At 46.4% G+C, this 27,318-nt stretch overlaps 1 protein-coding gene across 5 annotated transcripts in view; it reads right to left on the reverse strand.

Annotated features, from left to right (window-relative positions):
• DAZL (deleted in azoospermia like) overlaps window positions 1-27,318 on the reverse strand; it is a 533,025-nt gene that overhangs the window by 415,281 nt on the left and 90,426 nt on the right. For all 5 annotated transcript variants that reach the window (XM_029589246.1, XM_029589249.1, XM_029589250.1 and 2 more), the window contains exon 4: window positions 5,279-5,330. In XM_029589246.1, coding sequence (XP_029445106.1) covers window positions 5,279-5,330 — 52 coding nt within the window. The remainder of the gene's footprint in view (window positions 1-5,278; window positions 5,331-27,318) is intronic.

A 27,318-nucleotide genomic window follows, 5' to 3' on the forward strand; every position in this document is an offset into this window, starting at 1 on the left:
CACAAAGTAGATTGAATAATGCCCCCGGCCCAGTTCGGCGGCTGGCACCTGCACTATGGCCCCCAATTGAAGGAGACGATCGAGGGTCTGCCGCACAGGTCCCTGTTTGATTAAGGACCCGCAAGGGGAAAACATGAACCGGTCCAGAGGAGCGCAAACAAAATCCAAAGCGTAACCGCATCTTAGAATATCCAGAACCCATTGATCCGACGTGATTTGGACCCACTCTTCGTAGAAGAGAGCAAGGCGACCCCCCAGTCGAGGTACCACCTCACGGGTCCGTCTGGCATCATTGGGTAGATTTAGCGGATGTACCAGCACCCTGCGCTTCCTTACCCTGGCGGCGCCCACGAAAGGGCCGGTTCCAGGAGTGCGAACGAGAAGAGGGAGCCCAAGGTGGCTGTTGCCTCTGAGGACGCGGTCTCCGCTGGTTATGATAACGGTTTCTGGAGTAATTATATGATCTTGACGAACGGGGTCAATCTTCGGCCAACTTGTGCACCGCGTTCTCATTAAGGGACTTGATGATCTGATCCAAGTCTTCACCAAAAAGATACCTACCCTTAAAAGGAAGGGACCCCAAACGTGTCTTGGAAGAGGCATCAGCCGACCAATTGCGAAGCCAAAGGAGCCGACGCGCTGAGACCGCTGCCACCATGGTTCGGGCTAGGACCCTTAAAAGATCATATAAAGCATCCGCTCCATAGGCAACCATGGCTTCCAGTCTGTCTGCCTGGTGAGCCTCAGCGTCTGGTAAGGACTGGGAGGTGAGAAGCTGCTGCACCCACTGAAGACCCGCTCGCTGTGCAAGGGAACTGCAGATAACTGCCCGCATCCCTAAGGCCGAGACCTCAAAGATACGCTTGAGGTAAACCTCCAGCTTCCAATCCCGCATGGCTCTACCGACCCTAAGGTTGGCCTCTGGAGAATCCCATTCCCGAGTGATCAACTGCAAGATCTTGTGATGAGTGGGAAAAGACTTGGCTAGAGGCCGCAGTCCTGCTAGGAGGGGATCCCCCTTCTTGAGAGCCGGGTCAGGCCCCACCGGTTCCGGAGGGGGATTAATATCCATTTCCTGGAGGATGTAGGGAATGAGGTCATCTAACTCCGCCGCTTGGAAGATGCGGAGGACCCTAGGTTCGTCGCCCTCCACCTGGACCGCCAAGGTGGGGTCGTCCACGTCAGGGTCCTGGGATTGTCCTTCCCCCGACGAAGTCTGTATTATCGATGGTGTCCCAGTAGGGCCACGAGATGTCCCCGCTCCCCCGCCTAATAAAGGGGGGCGAGCCTGAGGGAGGGTCCCACCCAGGAGGGGGGTAGGACATGGTATCTTGGGGGGGAGAGTGTCCCCAGGTCCTGAAGGTCGTGTCTCTGCTCTGAAGAAAAGCCCTGTGCATCAGGACTATGAATTCAGGGGAAAAGGCCTGGCATCCTGAGGGGTCACACACCGGGAGATCCCCCCTCTGCCTACCAGGATTAGACTCGGAGTAAGGGTCCAAAACGGGCCTAGAAGTGAGGAACGGATTATCCGTGTCCTCCTCAGAAAGCGCGGCATCAGAATCTTGCAACAAAATGGCCGCCGTTCCCGCGTTGAGAGGGAACGGGGCCTGGCGCTTCCTTCCCACACGGTCTGCAGCTCGAACGTCCTTGTTAGTAGCTGGCACACATTCCCCCTCGGGGAAACAGCCTGAGCGCAGACCCTCTTCAGAAAATAATCCGGCCCTGTCGGAGCCCTCACAAGGCGCCACGGACTGCATCGCCGCAGGGAGAGAGAGGGGGGGAAGCTCTACAGGTGGCTCGCGCCTAAAATGAGCGCTGACCCGGCAACGGACGCTTGCCGCAGTCCCCCACCGACCTGAAGAAGAACTGACGGGGAATTACCCTCCCGACAGCAGGCGGCCCCAGGGAATGGTGCTTCGCGGGGCCGCAGGTCGGGACGTCGGTCGCTCCCCAAGAGGGAGGGGGGAAAACCTGGGTTAGGAGGGAGAGGCCGGCGCTACTGACTTTCACCTCAGCGAACCGAACGGAGTCCAAAAAATTGCAGTCTTCTGCTGAAAAAGATGAAACAAAAATACACTTACCCCAACTGAGCCCTCAGTGAAGAAAATGAGAAAAGAAAGAAAGAGAACAGGCAACAGCCTGTCAGCAAGTCACCAGGCTAGAGAGCGATGAGCCAGCACCAGCGGAGAGCTCTCCCCCTGCTATAAGAGGAGCCTTAGCAAAGTGACCTAAACTGTAAATGTAAAACTTCCTATTTTTTTTTTTAAACTTGATCCCCCTGAGGAGGTAGCCCTAAGCTAACAAGCTGGGGACCACAAGTCCCCTGCTCACATCTGCTGGAGTCAGAACATTACTGAGAGCTGTTACAGGGGAGGCGTGGTTATATGGTTCCTCCCCTGGGAATTGTGTTCTGACTCCATCTGCTGGACATGGAACATAACCCACCGTCTGGAATGATCCTGGTATGTACAGGGAACATCAACCTTCTTGGTGATGTCAAACATCACTACCTGATTAATCATATGAACCATGAATATTTTGTTAGCCAACCAATTTCTCAAATCCTTAAGAGCACACCAAACTGCACTTAGCTCCAGGAAGTTTATCTGATAGTTTTCTTGAGCAGACCAATGACTGATACGAAGCCCCTCTCCATGGGCATCCCATTCTAGACTGGATGTAACAGGTGAGAACAGTTTGAGCTAGGTTTGGAATGAAATACTTCTGGTCAGATTGGATATGCCATGACAGGGACTCAATGGTTGACTGATGAAGGTTTCACTGGGATCAAACTCAAAGAGATGTACTAAGTTAATAACATGCACTGTTGATGCCACGAGGCCAATATGTCTTATGCTGATACCTAACTCACTTGAATTTTCTCTACTGTGGATATCAATGTGATAACCCTATAATGAAAGGCAAGCTCTTGCCCAAGGCATGCTGGATTTTCCTATCTAGCTCTTCCTCAAAGATTGCAGATGCTAAAACTAAATGGAAGGCAGGAGGCAGCCAAAGGTGTACCATTGTTAGTTACTTGGATCCCTGGAGACTGCCCAGTTCCTGGGACTGCACAGAGGATAAGCTCTCCTTTTTGCGTAAATGCTTTGGGGGGGATTCAAGGCTGCAGTTAGAATGTCCCTGTTCCCAGCATCGAATTTTGGAAGATGGATGCCAATGCTTCTGACCTTCACTTGTTATTCGGCACAGGAACTCCTTGATGCTGGAACTGAGGAGTCAGAAGTCTTCACCTTGTTCAGTTAGAAAAAGGTAGACTGTCCAGAGAGTGCTTCCTGATGCTCAATGTTGAGAGGGTTTGATATCCTCCCAATGTTGATGCATCAGCAACAGCTGGTACAAAACCTGCATCATTGATTTTGATGCCTCTGATGGATTGGACTTATAGTGCCTGAAGTGCTTCTCAATGTGCTCCAACTAGGACTGGCACCACCTAGGGTCATGGTCAAATGGAACCCCTTATGTGATGATCCCAGACAGGACACATCCAAGTACTAACCAGGCCCAATCGTGTTTAGCTTCCAAGATGATCAAGATCAGCACATTCAGGGTGGCACGGCCATAGGCTATCATGAAGATTCATAACAGACATGATTCTATCACATTGGGGAAACATTTTGAAGCCACTGGTCTACTTATCCATGGTCAGACTAATAAAAAAGCAGTGACATCTAAGGACCTGACGACTGATCAGTCAATGCAACTCATTGCACTGGAACTGTTGCACTGCCTGAGTGTGACAACAAAACTTACAAAAATGAGAGAGAAACTTAAGGGCACTAAGAGGGGAGAAAACAAAAGACAGTGGAGCCCACAATGAATGACTCTTGCTGACACGAGCCTAGAAAATTCCAACAAAAGCAGGAGTGTGAAGATTCACTAAAGGGGCTCTGAGTGGACTTGAGGCATCATACCATACTGCTCAGCAGTGCAGTCAAAATTCTAGAAACTGCCATTAAAGTTCCAGGCAAGGATCCATCAGATAACAGTTGTGAAAACTGCCATCCTGCTTGTCCCAATAACACAAATCCAATCTTTCTTACTCATATCCATGAAAATTTGGTAGAGCCACTGCTTCCCTCCAGAAAAGTTTCAACCCTTTACAAGCCCAACTATGCTGACCTGCTTTTCACCGTATATTCCAGCAACAAATTCTACAGCTTAATTGTGAGCAAAGTGAAAAAATATTTTCCAAATGTAAACATGCTGCCTTTTTAGGAGTATCTTCTAATTGCAATGCCTTTAAGGCATTCTGTATTGGTATTCAGGGAACACTTGAGTCACTGTTAGCCAGGTACTCAAATCCTTTGGACTCTCTGGGATGAGACGCCTTTAATTTGGCCTTGTTCCCCTGAGCTTAATTACCTCTCAACTCTTAGTGGAGTTACATATAGATAGGAAGAGCCCAAAGCCTACAGGCAGCTTATCTAAAAGCAAAAAACTCAGGTACTACACTGGGTAATATCCATGGTACATATTTTGTGTATTTAAAGCTTTTAAAATATTTCCTTTGCTATTATCCCTGTAATTTCTCACAACCGAGAGAAACAACTTTGCAAACTAGAGGAAGAAACCAGATATTTTCTAAGAACATGCCATACTGGGTCAGACCAAGGGTCCATCAAGCCCAGCATCCTGTTTCCAACAGTGGCCAATCCAGGCCATAAGAACCTGGCAAGTACCCAAAAACTAAGTCTATTCCATGTTACTGTTGCTAGTAATAGCAGTGGCTATTTTCTAAGTCAACTTAATTAATAGCAGGTAATGGACTTCTCCTCCAAGAACTTATCCAATCCTTTTTGAAACACAGCTATACTAACTGCAAAACACAGCTATACTAACTAGCTTTTCTTACTTCATGTAAGACACCCGGAAGTAGAGTAGATGGGTTTAAGGTTTTGTTTTTTTTATTCCTTCCCTCTATCCAAAGCTAGAGCACTGCCAAGCACACAGCCTGGACTAACTACGTGGCATCTCCATTTCCCACAAACTATGACTTAAAAAAAAAAAAAAAGAGACCATGGACAAACACCTTAAAAGGGTAGACCTATTTTGGTCAGCTTCATTTCCCCAAAAGCATTAAGATACAGAATTTTTAGCATCCCTTCCAAGAAACATGTTGTTACATTTTACAACCCTTTTCCCTAGCTTATGTATTGTGCTCTAAAAACTGGATCCTGCAGGGAGTGACAGACTAGTTATGATATCTTAAATACAGCACAGATAAAACAAGAAAAAAGTATTAGCATTTAGGACTTACTTCTACTATCTTCTGAACATCCACATCATCATAATATGACACAAATCCATATCTGAAAAAAAAAAGAAAAATCAGCTTGTACAGGCTATGCACCAGGATTACCATTGTAACTTTCACTTTCAGTGTTAATTGGTTTACCCCGAGTTCATTGTAAACCGGTACGATAAGACTTGGTTCTTGAGCATCGGTATATCAAAAGAATTTAAATAAATAAATAAATTGTGCACTTTATAACAATACATAAGTACATAATTGCCATGCTGGGTCCTACCAAGGTCTATCAAATCCAGCATGTCTGACAATAGCCAAATCAGACTGCAAGTACCTGCAGATCCCATAAAGTAAACCTATTTCGCTCTCTCCCAGGGATAGCAATAGCTTTCTTTAGTCTACCTAGCTAATGTTTTCCTCCAGGACCTTGTCCAAATCTCTTTTAAAGCCCACTATGCTAGTCACTTTGATCACATCCTCCAGCAAGAGATTCCACAGCATGATAGTGTTCCAAGTGAAAGTACGTTCTCCAATTTGTTTTGAATCTGCTGGTTAGTTTCATGGCATGTCACCTTGTTTTAGTATATGAAAGGGTAAATAACCTTTATTTACCAATTCTACCCACTTCTGATTTTATAAAGTGGGTTTGCTTACTGTAAACAGATCTATACAGAGCAGAATGGATTAGCCATTACATGTGTGTGAAATCACCTGGCAGCATGGAACAGACCTCTCCTTTCAGATAGTACAGCTTCTGGCCTACTATGCATTTGCAAAAATTCCCACTCAGACATTGCCTGAGTGTTTTTGTGATCATGTGTTTTGGATTTTTTTTTTTTTATGACAATATGCACTGATTATATGCTGATTGGCTAATTTCAGTGTCTATCATTTTCAAAATTATGATAAAGAGTGCATAGGAGTGGACCAATGTTTCAGCCTTGCATCAAATATACTACTTTTATAAATTGGTTTTTCAGCATCTTCCTGCATGTTTGCTCTATAAAGCATCAGAGTGTTTATTTTTAGGTGTCATGAGATGAAAGATCTCTACTTTGGAAAGTTGTGTGCTTTTATTTATGGAACTGGTCGTAAAGACAAATACTCCCCTGAAGCAGGCAACAATTAAAATGTCAATGTCTAAAGAATATGAACAACTAGATAGATAACATTTTTTGTATACAGTACTTTAAAATTGTTTTTCAATAAAGATGGACTTTATAAGGTATATGATTATAATAGGATGTGCAAATAACACTGAACCACCTATAGCATATTGTTGGCACTTTATATAAAACCTATTTAACTAATCTCTTTAAGTTAGTTTCTCTACTTTGGAGTATTCCCACTCGATTTTTTTTGTAGTTTGATATTCAATGCGGTGGTCGATGTAGCACTAATTTTCTGCAGGTTCTAAAAATGTGCAAGGTATATACCCATTTTGTTTCTTGTAAGGCTTGGATTTTACTTGGATCTATCCATGTTTGTGGGATAATAGCACTAATTTTAGGTGTTCCTTTCTTCCCTTTTCTTAATTTCTGGTGCAAGTTATGCTTATGTTAACATATCAAATTCAATAAGTTAAAAATGTCCATGGGTTCTCTTAGTTGATAGTTTTCTGGCAGACACTATTTTCTACCTAATTGGGTAAAGACAATTCAGGGAATGAGCTCTCAACATCCAAGCAGTCAAGTTGAGGGAGGGAAGGTTTGGACGAAATAAACTTGTCACTTAAAGATGGATCTGACCTGAAAGAGATAGTCAAACTGCTGAATAAGCTGTACCAGATATGCAAGCCAAACGTTTCTGGATCATGCAGAAGCTATGAGGATCAGACAGGCCTGGCCTTTGAGCACTTTTTGCACCTTTCTGGCTATCAGTTGAATTGGTGGGAAAGTGTATATCAGATCTGTATTACAACTTAGCATCCTGAACTGATCTGAGCTTTCTGGGAAGAATGGAGCAACATTTTTCTAGTTCTTTGTTTTGCTCTGACTCATAGATCAATTGCTACAAATCCCACCAGACTGAACAGTCTATCCACTAAAGAATTGGAGATCCCTGGAAAATAGGTCACTTGCAAAAAAAAGTTTGCTCTTGCATGCCCGTTTTCGTTTTTTTCATCACTTCTTGACAGAATCCATGACCCTGCCCCGTTGTATGCTCATGTAGAACACGGAAACTTGGTTGTCAGTTTAAATGAGAATGCTTTTCCCCAGAGGAAACAAATGAATGTTAAGAGTATATTTGATAGCTCTCAAATCAAGAAGATGGATTTTGAATTATTTTTCTATGAATAGCTATGTTCCTCAAGTTCAAAAAGGTACCCATGTGGGGCCCCCAACCTTTTATGGAGGCACTTACCTCCATAAAAGTAGAGAAAGTAGACAAAAGAAAATCCCCCCCCAAAGGATGTAGTGATCTATTAGTAGAGATCTTGTTTCACATCCTTGTACTCCATACTTGAAGTCAAGTTGCCTTGCTATTGGGGCACAGGAAAAGTGTTTCCCACTTTCTGGTCTGCAATTCTTGCAGGATATTACAGCTCAGAACTGCTGCTGGTTCCACCGGTGTTTCCAGAATTTGGAGTTGGCCAAAGATGTTGGAGTGAGAATCTTTGTTGATATACACATGAACTGTACTTTTCCAACCTTACAAGAAATTTGGAATAGGAAAGGTCCTCCACTGAAGCAGAGTGTTCTGGAGGATTCATGGGGGAGGGGGAGAAGTTTGAAGGGACCCCCCCCCCCCCATTGACCCTTCTTCAGAAACAAGAAGTATGGAACACTAATCAATAACCCCAATGATGAAGGTGACTCAGGGGGTCCTTGGGTGCTTCAGAGGGGTATAACTCCAGGTGGATATCCTTTGAATGAATGGACTCTACTACAAACGAAAGCTATGGACAAAAAACAGCTCATAGGGGTTTGATTGATTATCTATCCAAACCAGGAATAATAGGACTCTTGTAATAAATAAACATCCTGGAAGGGAGATGTTGAAAGATTCCCTCCTTATCCTTAGCAATCATAAGTAAAGAAATACTTAAACTCTATTTGGTTAAGAGGCTGACATGTCCTCTGTCCTGGTGTGGACAAAAACATTTTCTGATATCAGAACTGAATCCTGTACATCTTCTGGGTCCTGTAAAATCTGAATTAGCTGACAATTAGATGTGAGAGGTTTCACTGCAAATGGGATCGGGAACCCCTAGGCATAGGCCTTACATCAGCAAGATAATTGGAACAAGAGCTCTGGTAATTGGTGGGAGTAGGCATATTGTATTCCTCTGACCCTGCAAAAATTCCATGTGGGCCAGCATGTAGTTGCTTTGGAAACACTGAAGCACTTGCATCAACGATGGAGCAACCTGTCTTGATAGTAAAAACGTTGCAGACCAGTGTACGTCACATTCCAGGGCTTAATGCATCAAGGATTCATCCACTGACAGAACGGGTGTCTTGGGCACCAATGCACCATGCTTCGACTGGGTCAATGGTGCCAATATACATGTGCTCAGAGTATTTATTGGTTGATTTTTATATACCATCATTCAGTCGAGCCACCATAACGGTTTACAAATGTTACAGCATTAATTAGTAAATAGAATCAATCAAGTATATAAAATATAAAAGACTTATTACATTAATAATAAAGATGCAATAAATACTAAGTAAAATTAAGAGTACAAGTGTTAAAAAAAAAAAAATTACTAACATCAAGGAGGTCCTAAGGGACAGACTACGTTTCATATTTTATCTTATTGTGAATCCTCAAATGCTTTAGGTGAATAACCAAGTTTTCAAGTTAGATCTAAATAACTTGGGGTTCAGTTGTGTGCGTAAGGAAGCCGGTAATGAGTTCCAGATTTTCTGGCCTGCTATGGAAATAGCTCTGTTTCGTATGTCGGATAAATGAGTCCTTATCGAGGGAATTGTTAGAAGGCCTTGACCTGAGGAACGAAGATTCCTCTCTGGGACATACAGCCTGCTTTTTGCATGCCGGCTCCTCCAGTGGCTCCTGAAAATGGTGCCTCTAATGCATACTTTTGCTTACTCGATCCTGAAGATTTGGCATATTCCATAGATGGGGGGAGATACTTTTGAGATGTTCCTGCTCAACTCAATGCTTGGGGAAGCAGACAAGGCTGCATTCTGGGATGAGAACAGACTGATCTCTAACAGTCTTACGCAGTTTCTCCATTTTCCAGCCTCCTCAATCTTTTTAGGGTATGCAGGGACATCCATGCACAATCTTAACAATTGTCCAGTCCCAGGCAGTGGTGGCAGAGGATATGTCCATCAATAATTGACATTCTCCTTCTACAAAGTCTTAACATACTCACTAAGCATTTCTTACCAGACATAGGGGGTCATTTTAAAAGGCTTATCGCTATCGCACGCAAAAAGGGCCATTTTGCGTGTGGTAGCATGCTGGGGGTGGAGTCGGGGCGGTGAGGAGGCAGACTCTGCGGTGTCTTCGCTGGAGGCGATAAGGTTAGTAACATTATCGTCGCAAGTATCGCACCCAATAGCGCCACCTTTCACAGTGGCGCTATTGGGTGCGAAAGCCAACAGCAAAAACACCACGGTGGTGTAAAGGCTGCCGGCTTTCGCAGGCCCACCCCCCCGTTTTCGCTGGATTCACCATTCTGCGATAGAATGGTGAATCTAGGCCATAGTGAAGTAAAAACATTAATTACTTTTATTTTTTTGGTAGCACTGAAGAGTGCTGTTTGGGGGATGTTGAGGTAGCAAGGTAACTTTAAAGAAAAAAGTTGGTGCTTGGATGTGAAAAAAGAGCTCACAAGTTGGCACCAACTCCTGCATATGCTCAGTAGAGCAAAAGATCTACTAGGTAAGAGACATCCATTTGATGTCAATATACTGCATCACCCATATATAATGGCTAATTCAGCCCTGCTTATTGATGGAAATATATCCCCTCTCAGCCATCTCTTTTCCAAGCTGAAGAGCCCTAGCTTGCGTAGTTTATCAGAACCGATGTTCCATCCCCTTTATTTTTGTTGGCCTCTGCATCTTTTCTAGTTCCACTATGGGGGAGATAAGGCAACCAGAACTGCACAAAATACTGAAGGTGTGGATGCACCATGGCTCAATGTATTCCTTTTCATATCATTCCTAATATTCTATTTGCTTTTTTTTTATTGCTACTGCACACTGAGCTAAGGATTTCAATGTATTGTCCACAAGGACTCCAAGGTCCTTTTCCTGTGTAGTGACTCCCAATGAAGAACCCAGGATTGCGCATCTGTAGTTGAGATTTTTTCCTATGCACATTACTTTGCACTTTTCCACATTAAATTTAGTCTGCCATTCAGTTGCACAGTCTCCTAATCTCATAAGGTCCTTCTGCAGTTTTTCACAATCCACAATTAGATTTTAATTGCCTCATCTGCAAATTTGATCACCTCATTTGATTCCTTTTCCAGATCATAAACCAATATGTTAAAAGAGCACAGGACCCGAAAGGCAAGACTGCAACAGTTAGGTCGCATTGCTCTGCCCCCTGTTTCCTTTACTATTCTTTTCAGCACTATGCTTTCTAAACAGAAGAGGAAAGTACAGATCTTCCCCTCAGACTTCTTACCTTCATCAGGGCAACAGACTATTACCAGCTTCATGACCCCTTCAGCAATTTTACAGGGAACCAAGGACTCTGGTGTGACTTGCACAGAGGGAGAACCGCAATTCCTTCAGAAGAGACTTCCTGAGCCCATATCTTCGCCATTTAAATCTGTCTCCTCAATTTCCCCAAAGTTGTAGGAGAAACTCCATTTGTAACACTGAAGAAATATTTTCAAGAGGTTCTAGGTTTTACATCTGAGCAATTGCCTTCAGTAAGCACCTGTTATTTTCTTCCTAAAAACTTGTGGAAGATACACCTAATATGGATATCAAAGCTAAATTTTCTAGAAAATTCTACATTGGAAGTTATAGGAGTATCTTGTTGGTCTCCTTTATTTCAACTATGGACTTAAATAGTCATGTGTAATTACTTTAAAAAGTTTTTTTTTCTCTTTTCTATGGTCAGACTGAGGATTTTTTCTGACCTTGCTCAAGCTACACAATTTTAGGAAAGGTTTCTTGACTTTTAAGCAGGAAACTGTTAGCTTAGGTTTTTCTTTCTTACTACGTTACCCCTGTAAGTATTATCAAAAGATGTAGTAAATGATTTATTTTTTTCCTGCAGAAACAATTGAAACTTTTCAGAGAGACCCCAAGGTTGATTAACTTCTTTCCCTAAACCTTAAGTAATAACAGATATAACAGCAGTTTATACTTCCAGCACTATCTTAATGCCTTTTCCTTGACTAGTTACTTTTGTTAAACTTCGCCTCTCATGTTTTTAATGCTTGGAAGTGGGGAACAGCATTGTATTCTTTCCTTGGTATATGGCAAATACCTGTCTCTGTGGTACTTCACACTAATGACCTTTCTTCTATTCTGTTTCTTGCCTTTTCTATTTATGATAAAGATCTCCCTTTTTTTTTTGTCAGCCATTACCTGATTTTGTTTTGATGTAATTTATTCTTGAGGTTATGTTCCTTGGACCCCCTGAGTTGAGGACTTGGATTTTGAGACTTTAATTTGCATTTGTTAATTTACTTATTCTTCTTTTATAATGTATTTTCATATTGTCTCATCGTTTGCCATGCAAGTTTATTCTTGGAAAGTAATTTGACAATTCAAATAATAAAAATCAGTGGCCATAAATGTAGACATAATTTAATGGAGAAGTCAGTATGAATTTAGCAAGGGGAAATCTTACTAAAATTCTTTTAGAATTTTTTGAAGGTGTAGATATGTAGGTAAAGGTAAGCTGGTTGATATATTGTATTTGACAATGGCCCCCATGAGACTCAGGAAATTAATCATGGAATAGAAAATAGCATTCTATTGTGGATGTTTAACTGATTAAGCTTCCCAAATTGCTGCTAGAGTAAATTCAAGCGATCTCACTATCTCAGAAATTGGTATCTCTAGTAAAGGAGCAGGAGTATCTCTAGTATGCCGCTGGGCCTCATTTCCAGCATTTACCCCTGTTGCACCAAGATGGTATATAGGTACTGGGGTGATTCCATCAGGCACAGAGGTCTCAGAACGAGGACTGATGCACCTAGCATCATCTGCCGGCATTTTGCCTCAATGCTGTTCCAGCAACCTTGCCTCCACATGATTAACAGGGGCCATCTGTTCTTCCAGGGACAGATGTAAACAGCTCTGGGAGAAAGTAGAGCTCTTTTGCTTCCCAGCCCAACTCCAACAAGCCTTCTCCCGGGGTAATGATCCCTGCAACAGCATTCATTGGGCCGACCACTGGGGTTAAAGGAGAAGTGGCTGAGACTTCCCACTCTCTAGCCTCTGTTTGCAGCTAGAATGAGGCATTTTGAGATCATAGAAAGAAGCAAGGTAAGATTAAGCTCAAGCATGCATTGACAGTGCAGCCATCTTGGATCCCACCTGAATGAGTGTTTATGGCTTCTACCATTTAGCCCAGCACAGATATAAAACTTGCCAGTCTATAGTTTCCCAGATCATCTCCGCAGCCCTTTATAAAAAAAAAAAAAGATTCTGCTTCCTACTAGTCACCTTCCAGTCTTCAGGAATCATGGCTGTTTTAAATAAGTTGCAGATTACTAGTAACAGATCAGCAATGTTGAGATTACTACCTGATAATCTCCTTTTCCTTAGTGTAGACAGATGGACTCAGAACAAATGGGATAGTATCCGCGTGCTAGCAGTTGGAGACGGATCTGACGTCAGCACGGGGTATATATATCCCCACAGGAAGCGTAGCAACTTAGTAATCTTCCTTGCAAAAGCTGTTATAGATGTGTGTACTGACGCTCAGTGAAAAGTGAAACAGGATTCCCCTGACCGATTGATAGTAGCTGGAGACCGCCAGCATTCACAACCGGAAGGCGTGGACACCTGGTAGAGTGTATGCTCTTATGGAAATAGATGACATGGCTTACCTTGAATCGGTGAAACCCATGTACACAGGCAGCTGGGCAGGATGCTGAGTCCATCTGTCTACACTAAGGAAAAGGAGATTATCAGGTAGTAATCTCAACATTTCCTGGAGTGTAGCCAGATGGACTCAGAACAAATGGGATGTACAAAAGCTTTACTCCCAGCCTGGGCGGGAGGCTGCCTGAGGACCATGTAGGACCGCCCTCGCAAATGCAGAGTCCTCCCTGGCCTGGACAGCCAGACGGTAGAACCTGGAGAAGGTATGAAGGGAGGACCACGTCGCCGCTTTACAGATATCTGCAGGTGACAGCAACCTGGATTCTGCCCAAGAGGCCGCTTGTGCTCTGGTAGAATGAGCCTTGACTTGTAGAGGCGGAGACTTCCCGGATTCTACGTAAGCTGCTCTGATAACTTCTTTAATCCAGCAGGCGATGGTGGGCCGCGAGGCCGCTTCACCTTGCTTCTTCTCGCTGTGCAGGACGAACAGATGGTCCGTCCTTCATAGGTGTTGTGTCAGTTCCAGATATCTGGGCAGTAATCTGCCAATGTCGAGATGGCGCAATAAACGCCCTTCTTCAGATTTCTGCAAACCCGCCGTGGTAGGCAAGGATATGGTTTGGTTAAGATGAAACTGTGAAACCACTTTCGGTAGAAAGGAGGGGGACCGTCCGAAGATGGATAGCCTCCGGAGTGATTCTGAGAAATGGATCACGGCAGGACAGTGCTTGTAGCTCTGAGATGTGGCGGGCTGAACATACAGCCAGCAAGAACACCATCTTCAAGGTTAGAGAACGGAGAGACATGCCCCGAAGGGGGTCTGAAGGTGGATCCCGCGAGGAAATTCAAAACAAGGTTGAGGTTCCACAAAGGCACAGGCCACTTCAGTGGCGGACGAATATGCTTGACTCCTTGCAGGAAGCGAGAAACATCTGGGTGCTTGGCGATTGTCTTGCCATCCCTCCTGGGACCATAGCAAGACAGCGCAGCCACCTGAACCTTGATGGAGCTGAGGGAGAGACCCTTCTGAAGTCCATCCTGCAGGAAATCCAACACAATAGGGATTGTGGTTGCATGTGGATTGGTGCCATGAGTGTCGCACCATGCTTCGAATACTCTCCAGATGCGAATGTAGGTGAGGGATGTGGAAAACTTGCGAGCTCGGAGGAGTGTATCAATCACGGGCTCCGAGTAACCTCTTTTCTTCAGTCTAGCCCTCTCAATGGCCAGACCGTAAGAGAGAATTGAGCTGGGTCCTCGCGGAGGATGGGACCTTGACGTAGAGGGTCCCGGAGAGGAGGCAGGGGAAGAGGCTCCCCTGCCAGTAGTCTTCTCATGTCTGCGTACCAGGGTCTTCTTGGCCAGTCTGGTGCCACTAGAAGAACTAGGCCCCGGTGTTTCTGAATCTTGTGGATGATGGCGCCCAGCAGCGGCCACGGAGGAAAGGCGTATAGCAGAGTCCCTGGAGGCCACGGCTGGACCAGGGCATCGATTCTGTGTGAGAACGGGTCGCGCTTGCGGCTGAAGTATCTGGGTACTTGAGCATTGGACTTGTCCGCCAGTAAATCCATGTCTGGAATCCCCCAGTGATCCACAATCATCTGGAAGGCTGTGGGGGACAGCTGCCACTCTCCCGGATTTAGGCTTTCTCTGCTGAGGAAGTCTGCTGTGGTATTGTCCTTCCCGGCAATGTGGACGGCGGAGATGTCCTGCAGATTCGCCTCTGCCCAAGCCATCAGTGGGGTGATCTCCAGAGATACTTGTCGGCTTCTGGTTCCGCCCTGTCGGTTGATGTATGCTACCGTGGTGGCGTTGTCGGACATCACTCTGACTGCTCTGTTCTTCAGTCTGTGCGCAAACCGAAGGCATGCCAATCAGACTGCCCGGGCCTCTAGACGGTTGATATTCCATGCTGACTCTTCTCCGTTCCACCGCCCTTGTGCGGCGAGTTCTTCGCAGTGTGCTCCCCAGCCGCTCAGGCTGGCATCTGTGGTGAGCAGAGTCCACGTGGGGGAGGACATCTTCGACCCCCTGCTCATGTGGTTGGACTGCAACCACCACCGCAACTGGGTCCGCACTCTGGCTGGCAGATGAAGGCGCGTAGAATAGTTCCGGAGACGGGGGCTCCAGCGAGAGAGCAGGGAGTGCTGTAGAGGTCTCATATGGGCCCTCGCCCAAGGCAGCACTTCCAGGGTCGATGCCATGAGACCAAGAACCTGCAGATAATCCCAGGCTATGGGCCGACTGGCTCCCATCAAATACTGAATACGCTGCCGAAGTTTCAACTGTCTCTTGGTAGTGAGACAGATTGTGTCTGCCCGGGTGTCGAACTGTACTCCCAGGTATTCCAGAGACTGGGAAGGCTGTAGGCAGCTCTTGCTGAGGTTGATTACCCAGCCCAAGCTTTCCAGAAGGGCGATCACTCTGTCGGTTGTCCGAAGGCTCTCCTCTCGAGATTTCGCCCTGATCAGCCAGTCGTCTAGGTAGGGATGGACCAGAATTCCTTCCCTCCTGAGTGCCGCTGCTACCACTACGACCACCTTGGTGAATGTCCGTGGTGACGTGGCCAACCCGAAGGGCAGAGCCCGGAATTGGAAGTGGCGTCCCAGAACCTTGAAGCGTAGGTAGCGCTGATGATCTGGATGGATCGGGATATGTAGGTAAGCCTCTGACAGGTCTAATGCCGTGAGGAATTCTCCTGGCTGTACTGCAGCCTTGACGGAGCGCAGAGTCTCCATGCGAAACCTCGGTACCCGTAAGTATCGATTGACTGACTTGAGGTCCAGCACAGGTCGAAAGGTGCCCCCTTTCTTGGGTACCATGAAATAAATGGAATAGTGTCCAGAATTCACTTCCCAGGCAGGTACTGGGATGATGGCTTTCAAGGACAGGAGCCTCGCCAGGGTAGCTTCCAATGCTGCCTTCTTGTGCATGGGACATGAAGATTCCACAAACTTGTCCAGAGGAAGATGATGAAAGTCCATATAATATCCCTCCCGGATAATGGCGAGGACCCACTGGTCCGACGTAATCTTGACCCATCTGGGGTAGAAGAGGGTTAACCTGCCCCCTATGGCTCCATCCCCCAGATGAATCGGCAGATTCTCATTGGGAGGCGCGGCCGGGACCCGAGCCCGGGCCCGCTCCCCTCTTGCGCTGCTTGGTCCGAAAGGTCTGATTCCTGGCCGGAGGACGTGGTGCCTGGTAGCGACCCCTGTAAGGAACGAAACGCTAGGAACTCCTGCCCCTGGAGGGCCTTGGAAAGGCACGCAGGCCCCTTCTGAACCGATCTTCCGGTAGTCCGGGCACTGGAGAGGCACCCCATGTACTGGCCAGTTTATCAAGGTCGCTGCCAAAGAGGAAGGTGCCCTTGAAGGGCAATCTGGTGAGGCGTGTCTTGGAAGGTGCATCAGCTGACCATCTCCGGATCCAGAGCTGCCTCCTGGCAGCTACGGAGGATGAAATCCCCTTAGCTGGTGTCCGGACCAGGTCAGATGCCGCATCCGTGAGGAACGAAAGAGCGGATTCCATGTCTGCCGCTGGAGCGTTGTTTCTAACCTGTGACAAACAGGCACGCGTCACCACCGTGCAGCAGGTGGCGATCCGCAAAGATAGAGCTGCCACCTCAAAGGTCTGTTTCAGAATGGCGTCCAGTCACCAGTCATGAGGCTCCCTGAGGGCCGTCCCCCCTTCAAATGGAATGGTAGTGCGCTTGACCACAGCGCTAATCAAAGTGTCCACCTGAGGGCACGCCAGCAGGTCCTGGATAGCCGGTGCCAATGGGTACATGCTCTTCAGAGCCCGACCCCCTTTGAAGGAAGCCGCTGGTGCCGCCCATTCTAAATCTATCAGTTGTTGTGCCGCTTGTAAGAAAGGAAAATGGCGGGCTGTAGGACGAAGACCTTCCAGCAGGGGGTTCTGTGCAGAGGGTACCGAAGCGCTGGGACCTGTAATATCCAATTCCGCCAGACACTGAGACACCAGGTCGGAGAGATCCTCTTTAGGGAAGAACCGCCTCATGGTTCTATATGGCTCAGTCCCTGGGGGAAGGTCCCCCTCGTCCGGGAGTTCGGACTCGTCCTGTGAGACCTCCTGGTCTGACTGATCCGGACTGTCCAGCGGCGGGAAGTCCTGCTCGCGATAAGGGCGTGAGGGTCCAGGAACAGGAGCTGCAGGAGCCGCCACCGCAGCAGTCGCAGCAGCCGCCGCAGGCGCAGCCACCGCAGGAATCACAGGAACCGCAGGGCCTGGACGGGAAGCCGTTTGCATCTGTACGAAGGCATGAATCCCCTTAAAGAGATCCACCCAGGAAATTGAAGCAGCCTCTAATCGCCGGGGTACAAGCTCCCCCGGGATCCCTGATTGGTCGAGACTGCCCCCTAACTCCGGGGTAGCCCCTGGGGAACTGTCCACAAAGCTTGGCTGAGACCGGTCCTGGCCTGAGGGTCCCACGGCCGCCTCACATTGGGCACATAGGGAGCCTGGCTCTTCACTGCTCATGGCTCTAAGCTGGCATGCAGAGCATAGGCCAAGGGCTTTAATGCCTGAGGCAGGCGGCGCCGCCGCTGAAGACGCTGCTGCATTCTGATCCATCGACAAATATGTGCGGAATGCTTAATAAAACAGGCGCGCAATAATAATAATAATAATATGCGGCAGTAATAGGCGCTCAATACAATAGGCGCACAATAATAATAATATGCGGCAGCAATAGGCGCTTAATACAATAGGCGTACAATAAGAATAATATGCGGCAGCAATAGGCGCTTAATACAACAGGCGCACAATAATAATAATTGCAATATGTACTCAGCAATATGCAGTTAGCAATACACTCAAAGGCATGCAATAGGCTCTCAGCAATATGCGGTTAGCAATACACTCTCAATGGCATTGAATAGGCTCTCAGCAATATGCGATTAGCAATACACGCTCAATGGCATTTAATAGACTCTCAGCAATAAGCAGTTAGCAGTATACGCTCAATGGCATTCAATAGGCTCTCAGCAATAAGCGGTTAGCAATATACGCTCAATGGCATCTAATAGGCTCTCAGCAAGAAGCTGTTAGCAATATACGCTCAATGGCATCTAATAGGCTCTCAGCAATAGGCGGTCAGCAATACATGCTCAGTGGCAGCCAATATGCACTCAATAACGAGCGGTTAGTAATACACGCTCAGTAGCAGATGCTCACAGAAAGAAGGCAATATACGCACAAGGAGGAATAGAGCCGCGCCGATGACAGGTGCTCAATACCTGGACAAGGCCCCAAAATGGCGTCCTCCACGGCGTGCCACGCCGCCGATCCTCTGTTCCTCGGAGACCAGAAATAAGAGATGTACGCCTTACCTGATCTACGGCGCTTCCCGGCTGAAACCCGGTCTCCGGCTGCGGGGGGAGGGGGCAAGTACCTACACCGCCGCGTTTGAGGATATGCACCCGCTGCCTCGTCCACGCCGGGACAGAGGCGCCTCATAAGCCTCACCCGAACCTCGCCCGGGGGGCTGTGTCCCTGCCGCGCTTCGGCCGGACCGAGGACTTAACCTCCGGGGGGATCACGGGAATCACCCCGGGCAGCTCAACTCGGGGAGTGACCTTTGGGTATCACCGCAGGAGCGCGGGGCTCGATATTTTTGCAGAAAGTAGAAAGTAGAATCTAGAATTATAAGAAAAGAGAAAAATTAAAGTAGTCTTGGAAAGCACGCTCGACTAGCGTGCAGGCACTCCAAACTGCTTTGGAGACGGAAATTACTAAGTTGCTACGCTTCCTTTGGGGATATATATACCCCGTGCTGTCGTCAGATCAGTCTCCAACTGCTAGCACGCGAATACTATCCCATTTGTTCCGAGTCCATCTGGCTACACGCCAGGAAATTTCATGTTTTAGTTTTTAGAACTCTGGGGTGGATACCATCTGGTACCAGGGATTTGTTACTCTTTAGTTTGCCAATCTACGTTGCATACTCCATTGTCACATTTTAGTTGTTCAGAATACCCACCATTAAAGAATACTGTAGGTGTATTCCGAGGCAAAGAATTATTTTCAGACCAGGAGGGCTGAGGAATGAGCAGATTGAGTTTCAGAGAAGAGAGGCGTTTCCAATAGGTAGAGAGTTGAATTCCTTGTTCTGAGTAACTAAAGGTATCAATGGAAACAGTAGTAGCCATGAAACTCCACAGTCCAAGCAATAAGCAAAAATAAATGTGGCGAGGACAAGTGGTACACTTGGTGGAAAACATCCAGATACAAAAGGTGTAGTGCTAAGCACATTAGGATCAGCTAAAGTAGCAAGAGTTCAGTCAATTATAAGCATGGTTGCATTCCATTCCATTAACAATCTCCTTTCCTCCATCCACCTTGCTCTTAATACCAATAAAACTGAAATTATGCTCATCTCACCCCAAAGCCAACCGATCCTCCCCCCTCTTCCTCAGTTCCAATTTGCTCAACAAGTCCGTGATTTGGGTATCATTCTTGATGGTCACGTCACACTAAAGAAATTCATAAATAACATTCTAAAAGACGGCTTCTTTAAACTCCACACACTAAAAAAACTCAAACCCTTATTACATCCCCCCGATTTCCGTACAGTTCTCCAAACCACAATCTTCGCCAAAACCGACTACTGCAATTCCCTACTCCTCGGCCTACCTAACAATGCCATCCATCCCATTCAAATCTTACAAAACACCACAGCCCAGATCTTGACCAATTTACGTAGACATGACCATATTACACCTGTTCTAAAAGACCTACATTGGCTTCCAATAGCCTCCCGCATACAATATAAGGCTCTCTCTCTCATCCACAAAGCCCTATACAATCCCGAAATGAACTGGTTCAATGAATCCTTCCGTTTTCACCAGTCTAATAAGCCCACCAGACTAGCACATCTCGCAACCATGCCTATCCCCTCTCCTAAACTCTATAAACTCACTTCCACAAGAGCCCGTGCACTATCGATAGCCGGGCCGACCCTCTGGAACAAAATGCCTGTTGAACTACGGCAAGAAGAATGCCTCAAATCCTTCAAGCGGAAGCTCAAGACCTGGCTCTTTGCAAAAGCATACACTTAATTTTTCACTATACCTCACCACTGTCCACACTCTCCCCATTCCTCCCCTGTTTCCCATTCTACCGCCCCTCTCTCCCCTCCCCTTTTCTCCGCCACCTTCTTTTCTTTCTCTCTGCCCCCCCTCTTTCCTCGCTCTCCTCCCTTCTCTTCCCCATCTTATCTCCTAGCCTGATTAAAATTAACCTCATAGTTTTCTTTCTTTTGTACATATGTATATAATTGCAAACTTTGTTTATAATTTTATTGCAAAACTTCCCATGTTATTGTTCCCCCTCTCGTTAATGCCTTGTTATGTTTTTACTGTTCAATGTAAAGCGCCATGCCGTGCGTTTGTTTTTGCGTTACAATGTGAACCGATATGATATCCTGGATGAATGTCGGTATATAAAAATTTTAAATAAAAATTTTAAATAAATGAAGTTGTCCAGGTAGCCTGTTTTTACAGCAAAATAGTTTCAGACCAGGAAGCCAAGGAAGAGGCAGAGAGCATTTCAGAGAAAAGAGGCACATCCATAGAAACATAGAAATGACGGCAGAAGAAGACCGAATGGCCCATCCAGTCTGCCCAGCAAGCCTCACACATTTTTTCTCTCATTCTTATCTGTTTCTCTTAGCTCCTTGTTCTATTCCCCTTCCACCCCCACCATTAATGTAGAGAGCAGTGATGGAGCTGCATCCAAGTGAAATATCTAGCTTGATTAGTTAGGGGTAGTAGGGGCAGTAACTGCTGCGATAAGCAAGCTACACCCATGCTTATTTGTTTTACCTAGACTATGTTGTACAGCCCTTGTTGGTTTTTTTTTTTTCTTCTCCCCTGCCGTTGAAGCAGAGAGCCATGCTGGATATGCATTGAAAGTGAAGTATCAGGCACATTTGGTTTGGGGTAGTAACCGCCGTAACAAGCCAGCTACTCCTCGCTTTGTGATTGCGAATCCTTTTTTTCTTCAACCCTGTCGTTGAAGCTATGCAGGATATGCGTGAAGCATCAGTTTTGGTTTTTTTTCCCCTGCCGTTGAATCAGAGAGCTATGCTGGAAATGCGTGATGTATCAGTCTTTCTCCCATGCCGATGAAGCAGAGAACCATGCTGGATATGCATTGAAAGTGAAGTATCAGGCACATTTGGTTTGGGGTAGTAACCGCCGTAACAAGCCAGCTACTCCCCGCTTTTTGAGTGCGAACCCTTTTTCTTCTCCCTTGCCGTTGTAGCAGAGAGCTCTGCTGGATGTGTGAAGTATCAGTTATTCTTCTCCCCTGTCAGTTATTCTTCTCCCCTGTCAGTGAAGCAGAGAGCTATGCTGTATATGCATTGAAAGTGAAGTATCAGGCATATTTGGTTTGGGGTAGTAACCGCCGTAACAAGCCAGCTACTCCCCTCTTTGTGAGTGCAAATCCTTTTTTCCATTACCTCTTGTTGTTGAAGCTTAGAGCGATGTAGGAGTCACAGTAAGCACATGTATGTTTATTTAATAAGGGTATTGTGTCAATAGCCATCATTCTGGCGAGTCACCCACTCTTCATTGGCGGCCTCTTGACTTTATGGATCCGCAGTGTTTATCCCACGCCCCTTTGAAGTCTTTCACAGTTCTGGTCTTCACCACTTCCTCCGGAAGGGCATTCCAGGCATCCACCACCCTCTCCGTGAAGAAATACTTCCTGACATTGGTTCTGAATCTTCCTCCCTGGAGCCTCAAATCGTGACCCCTGGTTCTGCTGATTATTTTCCTACGGAAGAGGTTTGTCGTTTTTGGATCATTAAAACCTTTCAAGTATCTGAAAGTCTGTATCATATCACCTATGCTCCTCCTTTCCTCCAGGGTGTACATATTTAGATTCTTCAATCTCTCCTCGTACGTCATCCGATGAAGATCCTCCACCTTCCTGGTCGCCCTTCTCTGTACCGCTTCCATCTTGTCTTTGTCTTTTTGTAGATACGGTCTCCAGAACTGAACACAGTACTCCAGGTGAGGCCTCACCAAGGATCTGTACAAGGGAATAATCACTTCCCTTTTCTTACTCGATATTCCTCTCTCTATGCAGCCCAGCATTCTTCTGGCTTTTGCTATCGCCTTGTCGCATTGTTTCGCTGTCTTCACATCATTTGACACTATCACCCCAAGGTCCCTCTCCTGCTCCGTGCACATCAGCCTTTCCCCCCCCATCGAGTACAGTTCATTCGGATTTCCACTCCCCATATGCATGACTTTGCACTTCTTGGCATTGAATCTCAGCTGCCATATCTTCGACCACTCTTCCAGTTTCCTTAGATCCCGTCTCATTCTCTCCACTCCTTCCGGCGTGTCCACTTTGTTGCAGATCTTAGTGTCATCCGCAAAAAGACAAACCTTACCTTCTATCCCGTCCGCAATGTCGCTCACAAAGATATTGAACAGGACCGGTCCCAACACCGATCCTTGCGGTACACCACTTAAAACCGCTCTCTTCAGAGAAGGCTCCATTTACCATCACACATTGTTTTCTGTCTGTCAACCAATTTGCAATCCAGGACACCACCTCGGCACTCACTCCCAAGCTTCTCGTTTTATTCACCAGTCTCCTGTGCGGAACCGTATCAAAAGCTTTGCTGAAATCCAAGTAGATGACATCTAGTGCTCTTCCTTGATCCAATTCCTTGGTTACCCAGTCAAAAAAGTCAATCAAATTTGTCTGACAGGATCTTCCCCTGGTGAATCCATGCTGCCTCTGGTCCATCAATTCTCCAGACTGTAGATAGTTCACTATTCTCTCTTTCAGCAGTGACTCCATTACTTTTCCCACCACCGAAGTGAGGCTAACCGGTCTGTAGTTGCCTGCCTCTTCCCTGTTCCCACTCTTGTGAAGCGGGACCACCACCGCTCTTCTCCAATCACTCGGCACCACTCCCGTTTCTAGGGATCTATTGAACAGGTCACACAGCGGACCCGCCAGAACATCTCTGAGCTCCCTCAATATCCTTGGATGAATCCCATCAGGCCCCATGGCTTTGTCCACTTTCAGGTTCTTTAGTTCTTCCCACACATTTTCTACTGTAAAAGGATTTTCATCTATTCCCCTTCCCTCCAGTTTCTTGTTGTTTAGAGATGGTCCTTCTCCAGGGTCTTCTTTAGTGAACACAGAGCTGAAGTATTCGTTTAATATTTCTGCCATTTCTTCGTCTCTCTCTACACATTGATCATTACCACCTTTCAATTTCACTATACCACTTTGGACCTTTCTCTTTTCGCTGATGTATCTGAAAAATGTTTTGTCACCATTTTTTATCTCCTTGGCAATCCTCTCTTCTGCTTGACTCTTTGCCAACTTGATTAATTTCTTTGTCTCCCTCAGTTGATACAAATATTCTTCTTTGTGCTCCTCCCTTTGGGATCCTTTATATTTCTTGAATGCTGTTCTTTTAGCTTTAATTTTGTCAGCCACCTCCTTTGAGAACCAGATAGGTTTCAGTTTTCTTTTGCTTTTCTTTACATTTCTAACATATAGAGCAGTTGCCTTGGTGATTGCTCCTTTTAGATTGGTCCACTGCTGATCCATATCTCTCTCGTTCTCCCATCCTTTAAGTTCTTCCTCCAGGTAGTTCCCCATTTCCTCAAAGTCTGTGTTTTTGAACTGTAAAACTCGGGTCTTTGTGATTCTTTTCCCTATTCTTTTAGTGATATTAAACCATACCGTTTGATGATCACTGCTGCTGAGGTGGGCGCCCACCTGGACATCTGAGACATTATCTGCATTAGTGAGCACTAAGTCGAGTATAGCTCCTTCTCTCGTGGGTTCCAACACCATTTGTTTGAACAAAGATACTTGCATGGCATCCACTATCGCTCTACTATTTTTAGTTTCTGCAGATGGGATTTTCCAGTCTACATCTGGCATATTAAAGTCACCCACGATCACCACTTCTCCCTTCTTACCTATCTTATGGATGTCTTCAACCAGATCTCTGTCCAGCTCTTCCTTTTGGTTTGGAGGCCTGTAAACCACTCCAATATAAACGGATGCTCCGTCATCTTTTTTTAGGTCGACCCATAGAGCTTCTTCAATACCCCAACTTCCTTGTAGCTCAGTTGCTTGGATGTTGTTTCTGACATAAAGAGCCACACCTCCCCCCTTTTCTATCCTCTCTGTCCTTCCTTAACAAGTTGTAGCCTGGTATTGTTGTATCCCATTCATGAGATTCTGTGAACCATGTTTCTGTGATAGCAACAATGTCCAATTCTGCGTCAGCCATTAGGGCCTGCAGATCTGGGATTTTATTTCCCAAACTATGAGCATTTGTGGTCATAGCCTTTAAGGTACTCTCTCTACGGTTATTGCATTTCCTGGACTCCTTGTGAGATATTTGTTGAGATTTGTTATTCACTTCACTATTTCTTTTTGCGGTAGTGCCCAATAATAAAGAGCTGAAATCTTGTTTTGAGTAGCTAAAGGAAAGAACTTCATGTGGCCATGCTTGTAACTGACTGCTCTTGCTACTTCAGCGGAACCTAATGTGCTTAGCGCTACACTTGTATGTTTTCCACTGAGTGTACCGCTTGTCCTCTCCACCTTTATTTTTGCTTATTGCTTGGACTGTGGAGTTTCATGGCTACTACTGTTTCCATTGATACCTTTAGTTACTCAGAACAAGGATTTCAACTCTCTACCTATTGGAAGCACCTCTTTTCTCTGAAACTCAATCTGCCCCTTCCCTCAGCCTCCTGGTCTGAAAACATTGTGCTGCAAAAACAAGCTACAGGAGCAGAGACTTGTCGCAAATGCCACTTGATAAGGAACTGAGTAATGCCCCCTCTTGAAAGATTAAGGGGAGTCTATCCACCAGTGAAGCACCTGTTTCATTTCCTGAGACACTCATCGTGGTCATTGGGAGTAGAAGCCCCACTGTAGGAGTTGCATATGAGGCAAGTTGGTGAAACTACATGAACTTCTGCTGCCACCATGTGGCCCAGAACTAGAACTTCCTGTTACCTGAACTGTATTCTGCAGTCAATATACAATGGTCCTGAGGGTTCATTCAATCAGATAGAAGGAAAGCTCTTGTACATTGGAGAAATTACTTACCTGATAATTTCGTTTTCCTTAGTGTAGACAGGACTCAGGACCAAAGGGTATAGTGTACTCCTGATAGCAGTTTGAGACGGATAAGATTTCAATCTGACTTTAGTCCTAGTACATTTACCCCAGCAGGAAGTGCTGCTCTTCAGTATTCTCCTCAAAAAACAATTGTGGATATATGTATGACTGAATAACTTGTATAATTTGGATAACTTGATTAACTTGAACTAGTTGAATTGGTTATAGCTGGAGATCGCCAGTGCCCTTAACCAAAAAACGTCGACACCCGGTAGGATGGGTGTCCTAATTGGAGGGAAAGCTTGGCTTACCCATGACTAACTCGATCTTGGGGATGTTGCCCGAGAATTCCATGAGTGACTCAGCCGTGGGTGGGATGCTGAGTCCATCTGTCTACACTAAGGAAAACAAAATTGTCAGGTAAGTAATTTCTCCATTTCCTAGTGTGTAGCAGATGGACTCTGGACCAATGGGATGTATAAAAGCTACTCCCGAACCGGGTGGGAGGCTGCCCAAGGCCCACTTAGTACTGCCCTTTGGTGTCCTCTCGAGCCTGAACATCCAGGCGGTACAACCTAGAGAAGGTGTGGATAGAGGACCATGTCGCCACCCAACAGATCTCAGCGGGTGACAGCAGCTTGGTTTCCGCCCAGGACACTGCCTGAGCTGTAGTGGAATATGCCTTGCCTGCTTCTACTTAGGCCGCCTTGATAACCTCTTTGATCCAGCGGGCTATGGTTGCTCACGAGGCTGCTTCCCCTTGTTTCTTCCCGCTGTGAAGGACGAATAGATGGTCAGTCTTTCGTATGGATTCCAACCTTTCCAGGTATCAGACTAGAAGTCTGCCAACGTTGAGGTGGCACAGGCGGAGAGATTCTTCCGAATCCTTATGTTCATGTGGCGATGGTAACGAGATGGTTTGGTTGAGATGGAAGTGAAAAACCACTTTGGGGAGGAATGACGGGACCGTGCGTAACTGGATGTTTCCCGGGGTGAGTCTGAGGAACGGCTCTCGGCATGACAGTGCTTGTAGCTCGGAGATACAACGGGCCGAACAGACTGCCACCAGAAAAGCTGTTTTCAATGCTAATAGTCGGAAGGACAGGCCGCGGAGAGGTCTGAAGGAGGTTTCTGCTAAGAAGTCTAGGACCAGGTTGAGGTTCCATAGAGCCACACTTTAGGGGTGGTCGGATCTGCTTGACTCCCTTCAGGAGACATCCGGGTGAGAGGCTAGGCTACAGTCCTCACTCTTGGTTCCGTAGCATGACAATGCAGCCACCTGTACCTTGATGGAGTTGAGAGACAATATCTTCTGTAGGCCGTTCTGTAGGAATTCCAAAATCGCAGGAATTTTGACTAAGCGTGGGATGATGTCGTGGTCCTCACACCAGGCTTCGAATACTCTCCAAATCCTTATGTATGTTAGGGATGTGGAGAACTTGCGTGCGCGGAGCAGGGTCTCAGTTACTGCCCCCGAGTATCCACTCTTCCTCAGCCGAGTCCTCTCAATGGCCGTAAGAGAATAGAGCTGGGTCCTCGTGGAGGATCGGCCCTTGTTGGAGCAGATCCCTGTGTGGCGGTAGCGGAAGAAGGTTCCCTGTCAGCCTTCACATGTCTGTGTACCACGGCCTTCTTGGCCAGTCCGGGGCCACTAGAAGTACTGGTCCCTTGTGGTGTACTATCTTGTGGATGATTGCACCCAATAGGGACCACGGCGGGAAGGCGTATAATAGAGTTCCTGTGGCCAGGTCTGTACTAGGGCATCAATTCCCTGGAACTGAGGGTCCCGTCTGTGGCTGAAGCAGCTGGGGACTTGGGCTTTGGACCGGTTTAGCAGGAGGTCCATGGTTGGTGTTCCCAAACGGCTTACTATCAACTGGAATGCTGTGGTCAACAGTCTCCAATCTCCTG

This window comes from Rhinatrema bivittatum, chromosome 2 (assembly GCF_901001135.1).
Source record: "Rhinatrema bivittatum chromosome 2, aRhiBiv1.1, whole genome shotgun sequence".
NCBI lineage: Eukaryota > Metazoa > Chordata > Amphibia > Gymnophiona > Rhinatrematidae > Rhinatrema > Rhinatrema bivittatum.